General features: G+C 53.2%; 1 protein-coding gene across 2 annotated transcripts in view; it reads right to left on the reverse strand.

Moving 5' to 3' along the window:
* The window catches only part of LOC142249648 (mitogen-activated protein kinase 12-like), a 149276-nt gene that overhangs the window by 26616 nt on the left and 103400 nt on the right, over positions 1–19260 (reverse strand). For both annotated transcript variants that reach the window (XM_075321427.1, XM_075321428.1), the window contains exon 2: positions 2517–2646. In XM_075321427.1, coding sequence (XP_075177542.1) covers positions 2517–2646 — 130 coding nt within the window. The remainder of the gene's footprint in view (positions 1–2516; positions 2647–19260) is intronic.

The raw sequence follows: 19260 nt of genomic DNA on the forward strand, positions 1-19260 counted from the left end.
GACAGGGAAAGAGACAGACAAGGAAAGAGACAGAGATAGACAGACAAAGACAGACAGTTAAAGAGACAGACGGGAAAAGAGACAGACGGGAAAAGAGACAGACGGGGAAAGAGACAGACCAGGGAAAGAGACAGACCAGGGAAAGAGACAGACCTGCAAAGAGACAGACTTGCAAAGAGACAGACCTGGAAAGAGTCAGACAGGAAAAGAGTCAGACGGGAAAAGAGTCAGACGGGGAAAGAGTCAGACGGGGAAAGAGTCAGACACAGAGAGAGAGAGAGAGACAGACAGAGATAGAGAGAGACAGACAGACACAGAGATAGAGACAGACAGACACAGAGACCAACAGGGAAAGAGACAGACATAAAGACAGACAGACAGACAGAGACTAGAGACTGGGACAGAGACAGTTACTATCCCGTGCAACGCCCGGGTACTACAGCTAATATATATATATATATACACACACACACACAAAGCAGGGGAAATAAGTATAGACCACGTAACAAACTCTCTATTTCTAAAGGTGCTATTGATATCAATTCCTCACCAGATGTCTGTAACAACCCATCCAATTCACACAGACGAAGAAATGAAGCCATCGATGTTCATAAATTATATGTAATAAACAAGAATGACTCAAGGAAAAAGTATTGAACACATTACTGAAATGTATTTAATACTTGGTACAAAGCCTTTGTTGATCATGAAATTTCCAGACGCCTCCTGTATGGAGACACTAGTTGGCTGCATTGCTCAGGTGGGGTTTTGGCCCATTCTTCCAAACAAACACTCCTCACATCCTGCAGGTCTCGGCTCCTTCTATTGACTCTGAGCTTTAGTTCCTTCCAGACATTTTCTATTGGATTCAGCTCCGGTGATCGGCTCGGCCATTCTAGTAGATTTATTTTCTTTCTCTGAAACCAGTTGAGAGTCTCCTCGGCTGTGTGTTTGGGATCATTGTCTTGCTGAAATGTCCACCTTTGTGTCATCTTCATCATCCTGGAAGATGCAGTAGATTTTTATCAGGAATGTCAGGGGACATTTTTCCATTCATCCTTCCATCAATTATATGAAGTTTGCCAGTGGTTTATCCTGAAAAACAGCCGATGTTCCCATCTCCAAATTTCATGATGTTGGTGGGTTTTTTTTTTTGGGGGGGGGGGGGGGGGTTACATATAGCTTTCTTTGAAACAATTGTACCTGCTGATTTTATGTCTTTCTATTGCTCTCCACAGGTGCTCCTTGGCTCTTGGACAACTCTTCTCATATTTTTTTCACTCCTCTGTCTAATCGTGACTAGTTTATGGTGAAATGATGCTCTTTCCACGTCCAGATTATATCCCCAATACTGCTCAATGAAACCTGCAGTAGGTTAGAAGGTCTTCTGTAACCAATGCCATCACAATGTTTTACAACAATAAGATTGTAAAGGTCTTGAGACAGCTCACTGGTTTTACCCAGCATGAGATGTTTCTTGTGTGGCACCTTGGTAATGAGACACCTTTTTATCGGCCATCAGTTCATCCAGCTGATATTATTTTCCACTAAGTAGCAGGATTGCTTTCTAATTACTGATAGATTTCAGCTGGTGTCATGACTTTCCAACGCTTTTTGCACTTCTCTTTCTTCATTTGTTCAACACTTTTTCCCCGTGTCATTTCTCATTATTACACATCACTAAATTTATGGACATCTATGGTTTGATTTCTTTGCCTGTGTGGATTGGATGGGTTGTTACCGGCATCTGGTGAGAAATTTATGTCAATAGCACCATTATAAATGTATTTACTTAGAAAATTGGTGATGAGTTTATTATTTATTTTACCCGTTCTATATAATACTGGTGTGTTTTATATATTCCCTATTGTTGTAACATTCTGGTCACTGGTTAACTAAGTAAGTTATGTACAATTAAGCAGATTTAGAAATATATTTACTTAGAAAATTGTTGATATATTTAATACTTGTTTCACTCACTGCATATATATATATATATATATATATAAATATATATATATATATATATATATATATATATATACTGCATATATAGACTGTATTTATATTTATTTATATTTTTTTATTATCATTATTATTATTTAATTTTTTTTTTCATTTCATATTGTTTTTTACATAAAAATGTACATCACCCTTTCCTAGAATGTGGATAAAATTGAAAATTGCAAAAAGTTTCATATTTGGCATCACCATGTGCGTAACTGTCTGAATCAATAATGTGCCACAATATGTATCTCATACGGTGAGCGCCGAAAGATAAAGAAAAAAAATTGGAATGGCAGAATTGCAAGTTTTTGGTCACAAAAAAAAATAATGTAATAAGAGATCAGAAAGTCATACCGACACCAAAAACGGAACCAAGAAAAACAACAGCGCAAAAAAGCTAAATGGGCCCTGATACAACTCTTATCGGCTGAAGATTTTAAAAAAAAGGTACCGTATACGTCTCGGAAGACGAGGAGGAAAAATCGAAACCTCCTGTGATGTGATCTTACGTTCTCATGGTTCATGTGCTTCAGCAGACGCAGCTCTCGGTAGGCTCTTTTAGCGTGTACCAAGGACTGGAATGGACGGAGTAATTTCTTTATGGCGACACGGTCTCCGGTCACTGTATCCTTGGCCGAGCTACAAAAAGAAAAGTCAAGTCAGTTGCTAAATATCGAATGCTAAACCGCTTTTTGGGTTATTACTTGTGAGCACGTTGCAGAAATTTGCTGTATCAAATCTGCACCTTCTGATGGAAAAACGCACTTAAAAAAGCCTGCATTTTTGGTGCGTTTTTCTTAATGAAGTCAATGGCTGGAAGGGATAAAAAATGCAGGAAAAACGCACCAACAATGGAAATGCTGCATTTGGTGCGTTTTTCATGCTACATATTTCCAGTGTTTTGCACCAAGTAGCTAATTTAGGTTACTTGTGCTTTTTGGGGGTCAGATTTTGTTAAGTGTTAATCTCTTTCAGTTTTTGTCCTTTTTTGACACGTTCTACTTCCCTGCGAAAGTGCACTATAAACACGTATTCCTTTGTTATCTGCGGATTTTCCACATTTCATATCGAAAGTTAAAATCTGGAAATGCAACAGTGTAATACTTCATTTCCCATCTGGGGGAGCTGTAGGGAAAGTGAACACTTCCTGTCAAGTTTCCCTGCAGGAGCCGGACTCACTGTGACCATCACCTTCTAACCAAAGCTTAGTCTAAGGCCGGCTTCTCACTTGCGATTTTCTCGCGTTGCACTCGGACACATGTTAAACAATGAGGCAGCTCCCATCTGCTATTTTTTTCTCAGTTCAAATCGGACTGAGAAAAAAATCGCAGCATGCTACGTTTTGGAGAGTTTCTCGCGCGAGTCTCTCCAATGCAAGTCTATAGGAGCGGGTAAATAAACGGATGTCACACAGACCAGCACTCACACCATCCTAGTGACATTCGTTTTTCTAAATACATTTCTCGTATGTTTCACAAAACACTGGAAATGAGTGAGGTCTCACAATGTCGGTCAATCTCTATCTCTATCAGTCGGTCTCTCCCTCTCGGTCTCTATTCTCTCTCTGTCGGTCGGTCGGTCTCTCTGTCGGTCTCTCTCTCTCTGTCCATGTCAGTCAGTCTCCCCCCTATCTCATACTCACTGATCCCCGATCACCAGTGCAGCGCTGCACGACGTTCACACTGCTCCGGTGGCTTTTCCTCTTTTGAAAAAGCCGGCCGCTCATTATTCAATCTCATATTCCCTGCTTTACCCGCCCACCGGCGCCTATGATTGGTTGCAGTCAGACACGCCCCCACGATGAGTGACTGCTGTCTCACTGCAACCAATCACAGCTGCCGGTGGGCGGGTCTATACTGTGCAGTAAAATAAATAAATAATTAAAAAAAAACGGCGTGCGGTTCCCCCCAATTTTAATACCAGCCAGGGTAAAGCCACACGGCTGAAGGCTAGTATTGTCAGGATGGGGAGCCCCACGTTATGGGGAGCCAACCACCCTAACAATATCAGCCAGCAGCCGCCCGGAATAGCCGCATCCATTAGATGCGACAGTCCCGGGACTCTACCCGGCTCATCCCGAATTGCCCTGGTGCGGTGGCAATCGAGGTAATAAGGAGTTAATGGCAGCAGCCCATAGCTGCCACTAAGTCCTAGATTAATCATGGCAGGCGTCTCCCCGAGATACCTTCCATGATTAACCTGTAAGATTAAGAAAATGAAAACATACACCAAAAAATCCTTTATTTGAAATAAATAACAAAAAAACCCCACCCTCTTTCACCACTTTATTCAAGACCCCAAATACCCTTCCATGTCCGACGTAATCCACAGAGGTCCCTCGACGCTGTCAGCTCTGCTACATCGGAAGCTGACAGAGAGCGGTCACAGACCTCGACCGCTCTCTGAGCTTCCCGCAGCGACTGAAGTGAGTCGCGCTATCAGTGATGACGTCACTCAGGTTACCCGCGGCCACAGATCTCAGCGGGAGGACTTCTGGTGTGGCCACGGGTAACCTCAGTGACGGCACCGCTGATAGCGCGGCTCACTGCGGTCACTCAGGGGATTTGCGGTCACCTGTGAGACTTTCACCGGTGAACGAAAATCAGGGGCCATGCCACACAGAGAGAGCCGCGGGATGACAATGAAGTCGGGTGAAGTTCATCCGACTTCATTCTGATCCCGCGGCTCTGTCTGTGTCTGTTGTCAGCGGCCATTCAGCTCTGCTACATGGCTCTGTCTGTGTCTGCTGTCAGCGGCCATTCAGCTCTGCTACATGGCTCTGTCTGTGTCTGCTGTCAGCGGCCATTCAGCTCTGCTACATGGCTCTGTCTGTGGCTGCTGTCAGCGGCCATGTAGCAGAGCTGAATGGCATATGACATAGTAAAAACGGATCCCATACTCATCAAACACGCATTGCACACGCACTGCAATCATGAGAAAAATCCCAGGATCGCAGTGCAGTTGCATTCCACACTGATCATAAAGTGAACTGAAATCGTCCGACTTTTTATCATGCAACTCAGACCGATTTTACACGCATAAATGTGTTTCCAGCCTACGGGCTCATGCGCACGCAGGGCTGTATTTTGCCTTCGTGCTGCCCTAGGCACTTTAAGTGGTCGCGCCCCTTAGTGACAACGTAAAACTGAGTTTTCGCACACGACATCTGTTTAAGGCAGATCTACTCTGTAGCACACTTTAAAAAGTATCAATAAGAAACGAACCCCCCCCCCAATGGGAATCACCACAGGCACATCAAAACATAGCATGAGTATAAAATATTCCCACCACACCGTCCCCACTTATATACTGTGACTGTGACACTGCCCCTAATAAACACCACACTGCCCTCCCTTATAAACTACTGTATATCCACCACACCTTCCTCGATTATGAAATATGATCTGTACATTGTGAGGAGGGAGCAGCATGATGTGAGGACAATGTCCCATGCATGCTGCCCCCTCCTCACAATATCCCATGCATGCTGCCCCCTCCTCACAATGTCCCATGCATGCTGCCCCCTCCTCACAATGTCCCATGCATGCTGCCCCCTCCTCACAATGTCCCATGCATGCTGCCCCCTCCTCACAATGTCCCATGCATGCTGCTCCCTCGTCACAATGTCCCATGCATGCTGCTCCCTCCTCACAATGTCCCATGCTTGCTGCCCCCTCCTCACAATGTCCCATGCATGCTGCCCCCTCCTCACAATGTCCCATGAATGCTGCCCCCTCCTCACAATGTCCCATGCATGCTGCTCCCTCCTCACAATGTCCCTTGCATGCTGCCCCCTCCTCACAATGTCCCTTGCATGCTGCCCCCTCCTCACAATGTCTTATGCATGCTGCCCCCTCCTCACAATGTCCCATGCATGCTGCCCCCTCCTCACAATGTCCCATGCATGCTGCCCCCTCCTCACAATGTCCCATGCATGCTGCTCTCTCCTCACAATGTCCCATGCATGCTGCCCCCTCTTCACAATGTCCCATGCATGCTGCTCCCTCCTCACAATGTCCCATGCATGCTGCCCCTCCTCACAATGTCCCATGCATGCTGCCCCCTCCTCACAATATCCCATGCATGCTGCCCCCTCCTCACAATGTCCCATGCATGCTGCCCCCTCCTCACAATGTCCCATGCATGCTGCCCCCTCCTCACAATGTCCCATGCATGCTGCCCCCTCCTCACAATGTCCCATGCATGCTGCTCCCTCGTCACAATGTCCCATGCATGCTGCTCCCTCCTCACAATGTCCCATGCTTGCTGCCCCCTCCTCACAATGTCCCATGCATGCTGCCCCCTCCTCACAATGTCCCATGAATGCTGCCCCCTCCTCACAATGTCCCATGCATGCTGCTCCCTCCTCACAATGTCCCTTGCATGCTGCCCCCTCCTCACAATGTCCCTTGCATGCTGCCCCCTCCTCACAATGTCTTATGCATGCTGCCCCCTCCTCACAATGTCCCATGCATGCTGCCCCCTCCTCACAATGTCCCATGCATGCTGCCCCCTCCTCACAATGTCCCATGCATGCTGCTCTCTCCTCACAATGTCCCATGCATGCTGCCCCCTCTTCACAATGTCCCATGCATGCTGCTCCCTCCTCACAATGTCCCATGCATGCTGCCCCTCCTCACAATGTCCCATGCATGCTGCTCCCTCCTCACAATGTCCCATGAATGCTGCTCCTTCCTCACAATGTCTCATGCATGCTGCCCCCTCCTCACAATGTCTCATGTATGCTGCTCCCGCCTCACAATGTCCCATGCATGCTGCTCCCTCCTCACAATGTCCCATGAATGCTGCTCCCTCCTCACAATGTCTCATGCATGCTGCCCCCTCCTCACAATGTCTCATGTATGCTGCTCCCGCCTCACAATGTCCCATGCATGCTGCTCCCTCCTCACAATGTCCCATGCATGCTGCTCCCTCCTCACAATGTCCCATGAATGCTGCTCCCTCCGCACAATGTCTCATGCTTGATGCTCCCTCCTCACAATGTCCCATGCATGCTGCTCCTTCCTCACAATGTCCCATGCATGCTGCTCCCTCCTCACAATGTCTCATGCATGCTGCCCCCTCCTCAGTGTCCCATGCATGCTGCCCCCTTCTCACAATGTCTCATGCATGCTGCCCCCTCCTCAGTGTCCCATGCATGCTGCCCCCTTCTCACAATGTCCCATGCATGCTGTCCCTCTCCATGAGCTCCTAATGCTGCCTTCCTCTTTTCCATAATGAGACCTTCATGTTGCCCCACTCATGCTAAGACCACCACACTAACGCTTATGCTGAGACCCCCCCCCCACACACACTACCCCACTCTTGATATTGACTCCCCTACATTGCTCCACTCCATACTGATCCCACACATGCTGCCCCTTCTTCACAATGAGCTCCCAATGCTGCCCCCTCTTATTCTGAGTCCTTACACTCCCCCCACCCAATCGATTTTGTCATTGCACTATCCCTCATCCCTTGTCCTCTGTCTCTAGCATTAGCCCCTCTCTCCCACTCCCCCAGCATCAGCCTCTCTCCCCCAGCATCAGCCTCTATCTTCCCTCAGCATCAGCCTCTCTTCCCCAGTCTCAGCCTTTGCCTCCCCCCAGCCTCAGCCTGCCCCAGTCTCCGCCTCAGCCTCCCTCCAGCCTCCCTCCAGTCTCAGCCTCCCTCCAGCCTCCCCCCAGTCTCTGCCTCTGCCTCCCTCCAGCCTCCCCCCAGTCTCTGCCTCCCTCCAGCCTCCCCCCAGTCTCAGTCTCAGCCTCCCTTCAGTCTCAGCCTCAGCCTCCCTCCAGCCTCCCCCCAGTCTCAGCCTCAGTCTCCCTCCAGCCTCCCCCCAGTCTCAGCCTCCCTCCAGTCTCAGCCTCTGCCTCCCTCCAGCCTCCCCCCAGTCTCTGCCTCTGCCTCCCTCCAGCCTGCCCCCAGTCTCTGACTCTGCCTCCCTCCAGCCTCCCCCCAGTCTCTGCCTCTGCCTCCCTCCAGCCTCCCCCCAGTCTCTGCCTCTGCCTCCCTCCAGCCTCCCCCCAGTCTCTGCCTCTGCCTCCCTCCAGCTTCCCCCCAGTCTCAGCCTCTGCCTCTCTCCAGCCTCCCCCCAGTCTCAGCCTCTGCCTCCCTCCAGCCTCCCCCCAGTCTCTGCCTCTGCCTCCCTCCAGCCTCCCCCCAGTCTCTGCCTCAGTCTCCCTCCAGCCTCCCCCCAGTCTCAGCCTCTGCCTCCCTCCAGCCTCCCCACAGTCTCAGCCTCTGCCTCCCTCCAGCCTCCCCCCAGTCTCAGCCCCTGCCTCCCTCCAGCCTCCCCCCAGTCTCTGCCTCTGCCTCCCTCCAGCCTCCCCCAGTCTCAGCCTCTGCCTCTCTCCAGCCTCCCCCCAGTCTCAGCCTCTGCCTCCCTCCATCCTCTTCCCAGTCTCTGCCTCTGCCTCCCTCCAGCCTCCCCCCAGTCTCTGCCTCTGCCTCCCTCCAGCCTCCCCCAGTCTCAGCCTCTGCCTCCCTCCAGCCTCCCCACAGTCTCAGCCTCTGCCTCTCTCCAGTCTCAGCCTCTGCCTCCCTCCAGCCTCCCCCCAGTCTCAGCCTCTGCCTCCCTCCAGTCTCAGCCTCTGCCTCCCTCCAGTCTCTGCCTCTGCCTCCCTCCAGCCTCCCCCCAGTCTCTGCCTCTGCCTCCCTCCAGCCTCCCCCCAGTCTCAGCCTCTGCCTCCCTCCAGCCTCCCCCCAGTCTCTGCCTCTGCCTCCCTCCAGCCTCCCCCCAGTCTCTTCCTCTGCCTCCCTCCAGCCTCCCCCCAGTCTCTGCCTCTGCCTCCCTCCAGCCTCCCCCAGTCTCTGCCTCTGCCTCCCTCCAGCCTCCCCCAGTCTCAGCCTCTGCCTCTCTCCAGCCTCCCCCCAGTCTCAGCCTCTGCCTCCCTCCAGCCTCCCCCCAGTCTCTGCCTCTGCCTCCCTCCAGCCTCCCCCCAGTCTCTGCCTCTGCCTCCCTCCAGCCTCCCCCAGTCTCAGCCTCTGCCTCCCTCCAGCCTCCCCACAGTCTCAGCCTCTGCCTCCCTCCAGTCTCAGCCTCTGCCTCCCTCCAACCTCCCCCCAGTCTCAGCCTCTGCCTCCCTCCAGCCTCCCCCCAGTCTCTGCCTCTGCCTCCCTCCAGCCTCCCCCCAGTCTCTGCCTCTGCCTCCCTCCAGCCTCCCCCCAGTCTCTGCCTCTGCCTCCCTCCAGCCTCCCCCCAGTCTCTGCCTCTGCCTCCCTCCAGCCTCCCCCCAGTCTCTGCCTCTGCCTCCCTCCAGCCTCCCCCCAGTCTCTGCCTCTGCCTCCCTCCAGCCTCCCCCAGTCTCAGCCTCTGCCTCTCTCCAGCCTCCCCCAGTCTCAGCCTCTGCCTCCCTCCAGCCTCTTCCCAGTCTCTGCCTCTGCCTCCCTCCAGCCTCCCCCCAGTCTCTGCCTCTGCCTCCCTCCAGCCTCCCCCAGTCTCAGCCTCTGCCTCCCTCCAGCCTCCCCACAGTCTCAGCCTCTGCCTCCCTCCAGTCTCAGCCTCTGCCTCCCTCCAACCTCCCCCCAGTCTCAGCCTCTGCCTCTCTCCAGTCTCAGCCTCTGCCTCCCTCCAGCCTCCCCCCAGTCTCAGCCTCTGCCTCTCTCCAGTCTCAGCCTCTGCCTCCCTCCAGTCTCAGCCTCAGCCTCCCTCCAGCCTCCCCCCAGTCTCTGCCTCCCTCCAGCCTCCCCCCAGTCTCTGCCTCCCTCCAGCCTCCCCCCAGTCTCAGCCTCAGCCTCCCTCCAGTCTCAGCCTCAGCCTCCCTCCAGCCTCCCCCCAGTCTCAGCCTCAGTCTCCCTCCAGCCTCCCCCCAGTCTCAGCCTCCCTCCAGTCTCAGCCTCTGCCTCCCTCCAGCCTCCCCCCAGTCTCTGCCTCTGCCTCCCTCCAGCCTGCCCCCAGTCTCTGACTCTGCCTCCCTCCAGCCTCCCCCCAGTCTCTGCCTCTGCCTCCCTCCAGCCTCCCCCCAGTCTCAGCCTCTGCCTCTCTCCAGCCTCCCCCAGTCTCAGCCTCTGCCTCCCTCCAGCCTCCCCCCAGTCTCTGCCTCTGCCTCCCTCCAGCCCCCCCCCCAGTCTCTGCCTCTGCCTCCCTCCAGCCTCCCCCAGTCTCAGCCTCTGCCTCCCTCCAGCCTCCCCACAGTCTCAGCCTCTGCCTCCCTCCAGTCTCAGCCTCTGCCTCCCTCCAGCCTCCCCCCAGTCTCAGCCTCTGCCTCTCTCCAGTCTCAGCCTCTGCCTCCCTCCAGCCTCCCCCCAGTCTCAGCCACTGCCTCCCTCCAGTCTCAGCCTCTGCCTCCCTCCAGCCTCCCCCCAGTCTCAGCCTCTGCCTGCCTCCAGCCTCCCCCCAGTCTCAGCCTCTGCCTCCCTCCAGCCTCCCCCCAGTCTCAGCCTCTGCCTCCCTCCAGTATCTGCCTTTGCCGCCTCCCCCCCCGCATGCGCAGATCTCTGGTCTGCATTAGAGACACTCCCACGCTCCTTATGAATCCACTTACCTGCTCCAGTGCCCGCCGCCATCTTCCTGGCTCACGTGAGTATCCTCTTCTGACACCGGCTTCCATCACGGCGTCCTCCGCGGCGTCCTGCTGTGAGCTCTGCATGTGACGTCCACACAGCAGTGGACGCAGCACAGAGGAAGGAGCTGATTGGCGCGCGCCTGTGACCCCGGAAGTGCAGGCGCCGGCAGTTCCGGGGTCAATCAGCTCCCTGTGCTCGGCGGCCACAAAAAAAAAAAAAATGTAAAAAAAAAAAAAAAAAAATTTTTTTTTTTTTTTTTTTTTTGCTGCCAGAAGGTGCCGCCCCTCACAATCTGCCGCCCTAGGCACCGGACCACGGGTGCCTAATGGTAAATACGGCCCTGTGCGCACGTAACTGCTGAATATTCTGCAGCGATTTGAGCCCCACCATAGACAGAGCGGACGCTGCATCCTGAACGCACAAATTAATTGACATGCTCATTTTATGAACGCATGGATTTGGGTCAAAATTTTAGCATCCAAATCGCTGCGTTCAAAAAAGCAACATGCGCACGACTCATGCACAATCTTCATAGACTATGCAGGGAATGCAGGTCGCATGCATTTACGCTGCTGTGCAATACGCAGCGTAATTGCATGTCAGTACGCAACGTGCGCATGAGCCCTAAAGCAGAAAGAAACGTAAAGGGCTAAAAAAAATATTTTTTTTTTCCGGAAACTTATACTCATCTCCTGCAATACCAGACACAGCCTATGGACTAGAGTGGCGCTGTTTTCAGAAAACAAGTCCTCCCAATAAAAACAAAAAAAACTTTTTAGGAATTGTCAGGAATACTTTTCCAAAAACAAGATAGGTGATAAACATAATCTTTGGCCGGCCCTCCAAGAAGAACTGTCCGAAAGCACCCTGTGTGAATGAAGCGATGTCACACAAGCTCCACCACTGATCCATTGACTTCTACAGGACTGAAATAGAATACGGAGCCATCAATCTCTGTAGCGCTGGTGTCCCTGCAGGGATGCCGACTTAAGGGTACTTTACACGCTGCGACATCGCTAGCGTTTGCCAGTGTGGCGCCCTGGACTAGCCAGGTCGTCACAGGTACTACTACATACACCCCCACCCTGAAACAAGCACATCAGCCAGACACAAAATCCTTGTTGCCTCCCTCCAGGGGCTGATGTCCACACCAGGTGGGGTGGAGCCAGGCAGTTGGCCCCACCCACTGAGGAGTTCACAGTCCTGGAGGCGGGAAAAGGAAGTCAGATCAGTCAGTGCAGAGTTCAGTTAGGGAAGTGGTAGGAGAGGAGTAAACTGACCGTGTCCGGGTGTGTGGCCCGGGCACTAAGAGCAAGGTTGGCAGACGGTGGTGGCTGTCTGCAGGAGAGGAAGATCAACGCGGAACCGTAGGACCAGGGACGGGCGGTGGCCCGCTGGTACCGAACCGGGGAGCGAAGTGAAGCCAGCACACACAGGCAGGGCCTGCGGACCCCGACCAGTCTTGGAGCCGCAATTAGAGGTCAAATCCGTCAGTGACCGGAACCCCAGGGGTTTCTTAACAGCCGAGACCCGATTGAAGGCAACCGTCCAACCAGCAAAAGGAAATACAGCTACCACCACAGCTAGAGTTCCAAGGGCCAGAGCCTGCGGGCAAAAGGGCTCCTCCGGCGCATATACATGCTGGGGAGCGGGTTACCGGTGGGAATCCATCGGGACCGAACATACACAAAGGTGCAGGGAAAGGCAGCCACCACTAACCGTCCAAGAGAAGCCACAGCAGCCGGCTGCGGGACCCGTCCATCCAGCCGTTTGGTTTACCAGAGACTTTGCATACCTTTGTGGCTGAGTGAGTACTACCGTGCCGTCTGGCACCGCGCTGCGCAGTCCAAGCGACCCTGCACCCATCCAACCCTGCCTCCCTGTCATCTCACCGGGCCCCGGGACCACCAACCCCTACCCACGGAGGGGGAAAACAACATCCCAGCTGCTCCCTACCATCGCTCCCGGGATCCCCGTCACCAGCAGCGGTGGTGCCCAACCTCACCACAACCCGTGGGTGGCGTCACGGACCAAATCCCCAAACCAAACTACCCCCTTTCACTCACGGGCGAGGAGCGCAGCTCGAGCCCCCGGATCCGGCCCACCGCTCGAGCCACCGAGCAGCCATCGCAGCAGCGCCGGACCCGAGCGTTAGCGAGCGCAGCGCAGCGGCGTCCTTCCCCGCCCGCGACACATTTCGATATCGAGCGCGATAGCACCCGCCTCCGTTGTACGTGCGACATGTGGTGATCGCTGCCGTAGCGAACATTATCACTACGGCAGAATCACACGCACATACCTTGTCAGCGACGTCGCCGTGACCACCGAACAATCCCTCCCTCAAGGGGGAGGTGCGTTCGGCGTCACCGCAACGTTACTAAGCGGCCGGCCAATAGAAGCGGAGGGGCGGAGATGAGCGGGATGTAACATCCTACCCACCTACTTCCTTCCTCATTGCTGGTGGAAGCAAGTAAGGAGATGTTCGTCGCTCCTGCGGCTTCACACACAGCGATGTGTGCTGCCTTGGGAACGACGAACAACATCGCTAGTGCCCAAACAACAATATTTTGTTTTAGAACGACCTCTCCAAAACCAACGATTTTTACCACTTTTGGGATCGTTGGAGGTCGCTTGTATGTGTCACACGCTGCAATGTTGGCAACAGCGATGGATGTGTGTCACAAACACCGTGACCTCGGCGATATATTCTTAGCGATGTCGCAGCGTGTAAAGCCCCCTTTACTCACCGCCTAGGCTGGGTCCTATTCTCCAATGCTGCCGCGTGGCCTCCCACGTGCTCAGGTGCCTCCATCCTGCCGTGGTCCCTATACATGCTGCAGAGGGTTCCAAGAGTACAACTAAGAAGTACGTGCGCACACCGGCCCTTCTCTTATAGTGCCGGCACACCATTTTCCGGAAATGCCTCTCAGACTATGTCTGAGAGGCATTGTGTATTTAAGGCACGCTCCCATTAGGGAAGGTGCCTGTGCAACATTGCCAGTTAGTCAGTGTTCTGTCTGTCTAGCTAGATGTCAGGTGCCACTACCCAATGTCAGTTACTTGCACCTGAGTCTGCCTTCCCATATCCACCAAACCTGTCCGTATCTGTCTGCCCCTATCATCACGCCTGTACCTGCCTTCACCTGTGTCCATACCTGAGTCCGTCTCATGTCGTTGGGGTCAGCTACCACAGTCCCGGTCACTGCCCTGGAAGTGATACTCTCCCACTAAAGTGTAAGCCCGGGTCGTCCCCTCCCCCACTGTGGTCCAGTGGGTCCACTAATCCTGCTCGCTGTGCCTACACCAGCCGTGAGCGTTACAATCCCATAGACATCAATGGTCAAATGTGATCCCTACAGAACGGGGACTTCAATTTTTGGGTGCATTGGGGATCACAGCAGCCAAATCAAACCCCCAGCAATCCCCTTAAAGAACCCCTTTGACTGGTAAAATCATTTTAATAGCATACATTGATGTGACCAGTCAGATTATTATCATCGCCTCACCTATGACCCGCATTAAACTGCAAAAAAATCAGCGCCCCCTAGTGCCAAATTGTTGGGTAATGTAGAATTTAAAATGAGAAGAGCAATAAAAGTATTTTATTTAGCACAATGCTGATGTAATTAGGTCCTAATTGTGGACAGACGTGGCTGCGTTATCCCTCGGGATCCGGGTAATGAGCCGTAGTCAGACAGATCTCCCTCCTCTGCGTTACATATGAGAGCGGGCAGCGATGGCACCAGCATCCGAGCCTAATGGGCATAATGTTATTGCCGTGGTCCAGCGAGCAGTCATCACTGTCCAGATCATTAACTCCACTGATAATAATCCCCAATGTATTTACCTCCCCCAATACCAGATTTACCAGCTGCTTAATTGGGAGACACCACATAGTGAATGCTAATGTCCTCTCTTCTGTTGGGGGAGGTAAGGGTTAACCTCTGTGTATTCCGCCACGTCTATCGGAGATGTATATTCTGCGGTTACTCATGTGGTGCGGTATTATGGGGCACGGCTACACCATAGCGGTGTATTATATCGGTATGTAGAGGCGTACTGGATATACGGTACTAGATCACCCCCTGGGGCGGCAGTCACTCATCCAGAAGAGGACGCTGACCCCATAGTGTTTAACACTAGAACTACTGAGGTAGTCATTTTGACTACTTTGCACCATGTATTTCTATATAGGTGTCACGAGTCCAGTAGTTCTAGTGTTAATGCAGCCAATCACAGATCTGCGTTTTTTTGTTTTTTTTTTAAATCGTTCCATGCCCGTTCCGTTAAACACGGTTCACATTGTAATGCTTGTGGCCAGTGTAGTCGCAGCGAGCGGGATTTGTAGACCCACTGGACTACAGGGGGGACCCAGGCTTACCCATTAATGGGAGGGGCTTAACTAAGCACCCACCGAGAGGCGGACGCCAGGTACCACTTCCAGGGCAGTGACCGGAACTGAAGCAGCTGACCCCCAAGGCAGGTGATGGACTCAGGAATAGCCAGGTACAGGTGGGGTGACTTAGGCAGGCTGGACAGGTGGGTACAGACAGGAATGGTGGGCCCGGCAGGGGCACACAGGCATGGGAAGGCAGGTGCTGGAGACGGCACAGGGATGACAGGACAGGAGTTCAGGACCTGACAACTAGCTAGGCAGCAGACTGACTGACTAACTAGAGGCAATGCACAGACACCTCCCCTAATGGGAGGGTGCCTTATATACATTTCCTGGAAATAGCACATTGGTCCTTTAAGAGGAGGGCAGGTATACGTGTGTCTTTGGTGCACTCCCGGGAACCCTGTGCGGCATGTGCAAGGCCCAGGAGGGGAAAGAGGCAGCAGCCCGACTTGGGGGGGGGGGGAGTAAGTCGGCGTCTCTACAGAAACGCCAACACTGCAGATGTCCTATCCTTATCTGTTTTTGTGGATGAGACTGACATTAAAGTCTATGGAGTTCCGTAAAAAAACAGATTAAAAATGGAAGACATCAGCACAGTGGGTCAGTGGTTAGCACTGTAGTCTTGTGGTGGCTCAGTGGTTAGCACTGCAGTCTTGCAGCGCTGGGGTCCTGGGTTCAATTCCCAGCAAGGACATCTGCAAGGAGTTTGTATGTTCTCCCTGTGTTTGCGTGGGTTTCCTCCCACATGCCAAAGACACACTGACAGGGAGTTTAGATTGTGAGCCCCAATGGGGACAGTATTGCTGATGTATGTAAAACGCTGTGGAATTAATAGCGCTATAGAAATGAATAAATCTAATTATTATTCATCCGTTTTAAATGATCAGCTGTAAAGTGTCGATGGAAAAAAAGTTTACTTATTTTAGATTGTCAAAAAAAACCCCAGATGATAAATTAACGAAAAACGGTCCGGTTTATATAAATGTGAAAACGGATGTGTGAATGCAGATAAGGCTCTGTTCACATGGACGGTATTTGTTACTAAAAATGGAAAAATGGATACAAGATGGAAACTAATCGTTCCGTTTTTGAACAGGTCCAGTTAAAAAACAATACGGGTCAGTTTATAAATGCACTTTTTAGTTACGTTTTTCTGTTTTGCGCCCGTTTTCCGTCTGTGAGCACCTCTCGAGTTCTGAGCATGTGCAGGACTATAAAATGGATCCATTAATAGAAGATTGTCACGGCCAGGTGTACGGGCAGGCCCAGGAGGTGGATCCACTGGACCGAACTCCTAGATGGTAGCAAAGAGTCCGGCAGCTGGAGCACTAGAAACAGCAGAGCAGTCCTTGCACACAGGTATAGCGGAGAAGTCCCTGGGACTACGGAGTTACGGGTGGTAGTCCGGGTGACGCAGCTCAGGTTCGGAAGCCGAGATGATGTCAGGCGGGGTCCGGAACCTTGGGAGCAAGAAGACGGGTCACCGCAGGGATCCGAGGTGGTGCGGACTGTCAGGATGGCAGATGGACAGCGTTCGGGTTTCAGGATACGGCAGACTGGATGGCGAAGCAGGCACGGCTCTACAAAGAGAGATAGGTGAGTACGAGCACAGTAACACCAGGAGACCTGACTCCTAGCTCAGGGAACACGAAGATCAGGCCCCGCCCCCTTGGACAATACACCCCTTTATACCCTGTACCTGTTCAGCCTCATTTCCTGTTAATGGACGCTGGCCCTTTAAGAAAGGGTCAGTGACCGCGCGCGCGCCCTAATGCGCATGCGCGCAGCCCGGGTGCCAGAAGCCAGGAAGGGAGGCTGAGAAGAGGACGCAGGGGAGCCAGCCAGGGCCTGGGAAGCCGTCGGGCGCCGCGATCGGAGGCCAGGGGGCCTGGGAAGGACGGGGACCGAAGGCTGGAGATCGGGGAGCGTGGCAGGTGAGCCGGGGAGCGGGGCTGAGGACCCGGGGAGCGGGGCAGGAGACCCGAGGAGAGGGGCCACGGACCCGGGGAGCGTGACAGTACCCCCCCCCCCCACGCCCCCCTCCCCGCAACCGGGACAGGAAGGCACGGATCAGAGGAGTGCCTACGTTCTCCCTGGGCTCCCAGGACCTATCCTCAGGACCATACCCCTCCCAGTCCACCAGGAAGAACTGTCGACCTCGTACGGTCTTCATGGCCACGATATCCCTTACCGCATAGATGTCGTCATCGGCAATAGGTGGAGGAGCCGGACTGGCAGCAGCGGAGAAGGGACCAAGGATAACCGGCTTGAGCAGGGAGACGTGGAATGAGTTGGGTATCCTCATCGTGGCCGGGAGCTGTAGCTTGTAGGAGACCTCATTGATCTTGCTGAGGACCTTAAACGGCCCGATGTAGCGAGGACCCAGCTTGTATGATGGTATCTTCAATCGGATGTACTGGGAAGCAAGCCAGACAAGATCTCCAGGAGAAAAACGCGGAGGGTCCAAACGCCTCTTGTCGGCGTGTTTCTTCATCCGCTGGGAAGCGCGTCCAAGGGACGCCTTGACAGAGTCCCAAATAGTAGCGAAGTCACGGGCTACAGTATCAGCCGCAGGGACATCCGAAGAAGGGGATATAGGCAACGGGACGGAGGGTTGAAGTCCGTAAACTACATGGAAGGGAGATTTGGAGGACGACTCACTGATGTGGTGGTTATGTGAGAATTCAGCCCAAGGTAGAAGCGTGGACCAGTCGTCGTGATGGGCGTTGACGTAGTGACGTAAGAAGGAGGTCAAGATTTGATTGACCCTCTCCACTTGGCCATTAGACTGAGGATGGTAAGCAGAAGAAAAGTCCAGAGTCACACCCAGATGTTTGCAGAGCGCCCTCCAGAAGCGGGAGGTAAACTGAGTTCCTCGGTCGGACACGATGTGGGATGGGAAACCATGCAAGCGGAAGATGTGATGTATATAGGCTTCCGCGAGTTCCTGAGCAGAGGGCAGTCCAGCCATAGGGACGAAGTGAGCCATTTTGGAGAACCGGTCCACCACGACCCATATGACCGTGTGTCCAGAGGATAATGGCAAGTCCGTAATAAAATCCATCGCTATGTGTTGCCACGGAATTGTGGGTATCGGCAGAGGCAGAAGACGGCCATAGGGCAGGTGTTTGGGCGTCTTGTTCCTGGCACAAGAGGAGCAGGCAGAGACAAAAGCAGCGACGTCCGTGCGAAGGGATGGCCACCAATAATGGCGTACAATCGCACCCCATGTTCTCTTCTGGCCTGCATGACCGGCTGTTTTCGAGGCATGACCCCAGTGTAACACCTTTTGCCTGTCAGTCTCAGAGACATAGGTCTTTCCGGGCGGTATCTGGGCCAGGGTGACAGGGGCCACCGGAATAATCTTGCTAGGAGGGATGATAGGCTGGGTAGTCTCTTCCTCCTGCTCCATGGGCATGAAAGACCTAGACAAGGCATCCGCACGTACATTCTTGTCTGCGGGTCGGAAATGGAGCTGGAAGTCGAACCTGGCAAAGAATAAGGACCACCTGGCTTGCCGTGGGTTCAGTCGCTGAGCGGACCGTAGGTATTCCAGGTTCTTGTGGTCCGTGTAGATAATCACGGGGTACACTGCTCCTTCCAGGAGGTAGCGCCATTCCTCCAGAGCCAGTTTGACCGCCAATAGTTCTCGGTCACCGATGGTGTAATTACGTTCAGGTGCAGAGAAGCTCTTGGAGAAGAAACCGCATGTAACCATCTTCCCGGAGGAGGACTTTTGCATGAGCACTGCTCCGGCTCCCGAGGAGGAGGCATCCACCTCCAAGGTGAACTGGCGGTTTAACTCCGGACGGTGGAGTACAGGAGCGGAGGCAAATGCTCGCTTCAGTGAGCAAAACGCGGCGTCGGCCGCAGGTGACCAGTCCTTTGGATTAGCCTCCTTTTTGGTCAAAGCGGAGAGAGGAGCAGTCAGGGCAGAGAAGTGAGGGATGAACTGGCGGTAGTAGTTGGCAAATCCCAGGAACCGTTGGATTGCCTTTAGTCCAGAAGGAGGAGGCCAGTTGAGTATGGAGGACACCTTCTTAGGATCCATTTGCAGTCCAGTACCCGAGATGATGTATCCCAGGAAAGGGAGAGAAGACTGCTCAAAGACACACTTCTCATATTTGGCGTATAGACGATTCTCTCTCAGTCGTTGTAGGACCAGCTGGACGTTCTCTCTGTGGGTCTGGAGGTCCGGAGAGTAGATAAGGATGTCATCCAGATACACTACTACACAGACGTAGAGGAGGTCCCGGAAGATGTCGTTCACCAATTCTTGGAAGACTGCTGGTGCATTACATAGGCCGAAGGGCATCACGCAGTATTCATAGTGCCCATCGCGAGTATTA

This window comes from Anomaloglossus baeobatrachus, chromosome 8 (assembly GCF_048569485.1).
Source record: "Anomaloglossus baeobatrachus isolate aAnoBae1 chromosome 8, aAnoBae1.hap1, whole genome shotgun sequence".
NCBI lineage: Eukaryota > Metazoa > Chordata > Amphibia > Anura > Aromobatidae > Anomaloglossus > Anomaloglossus baeobatrachus.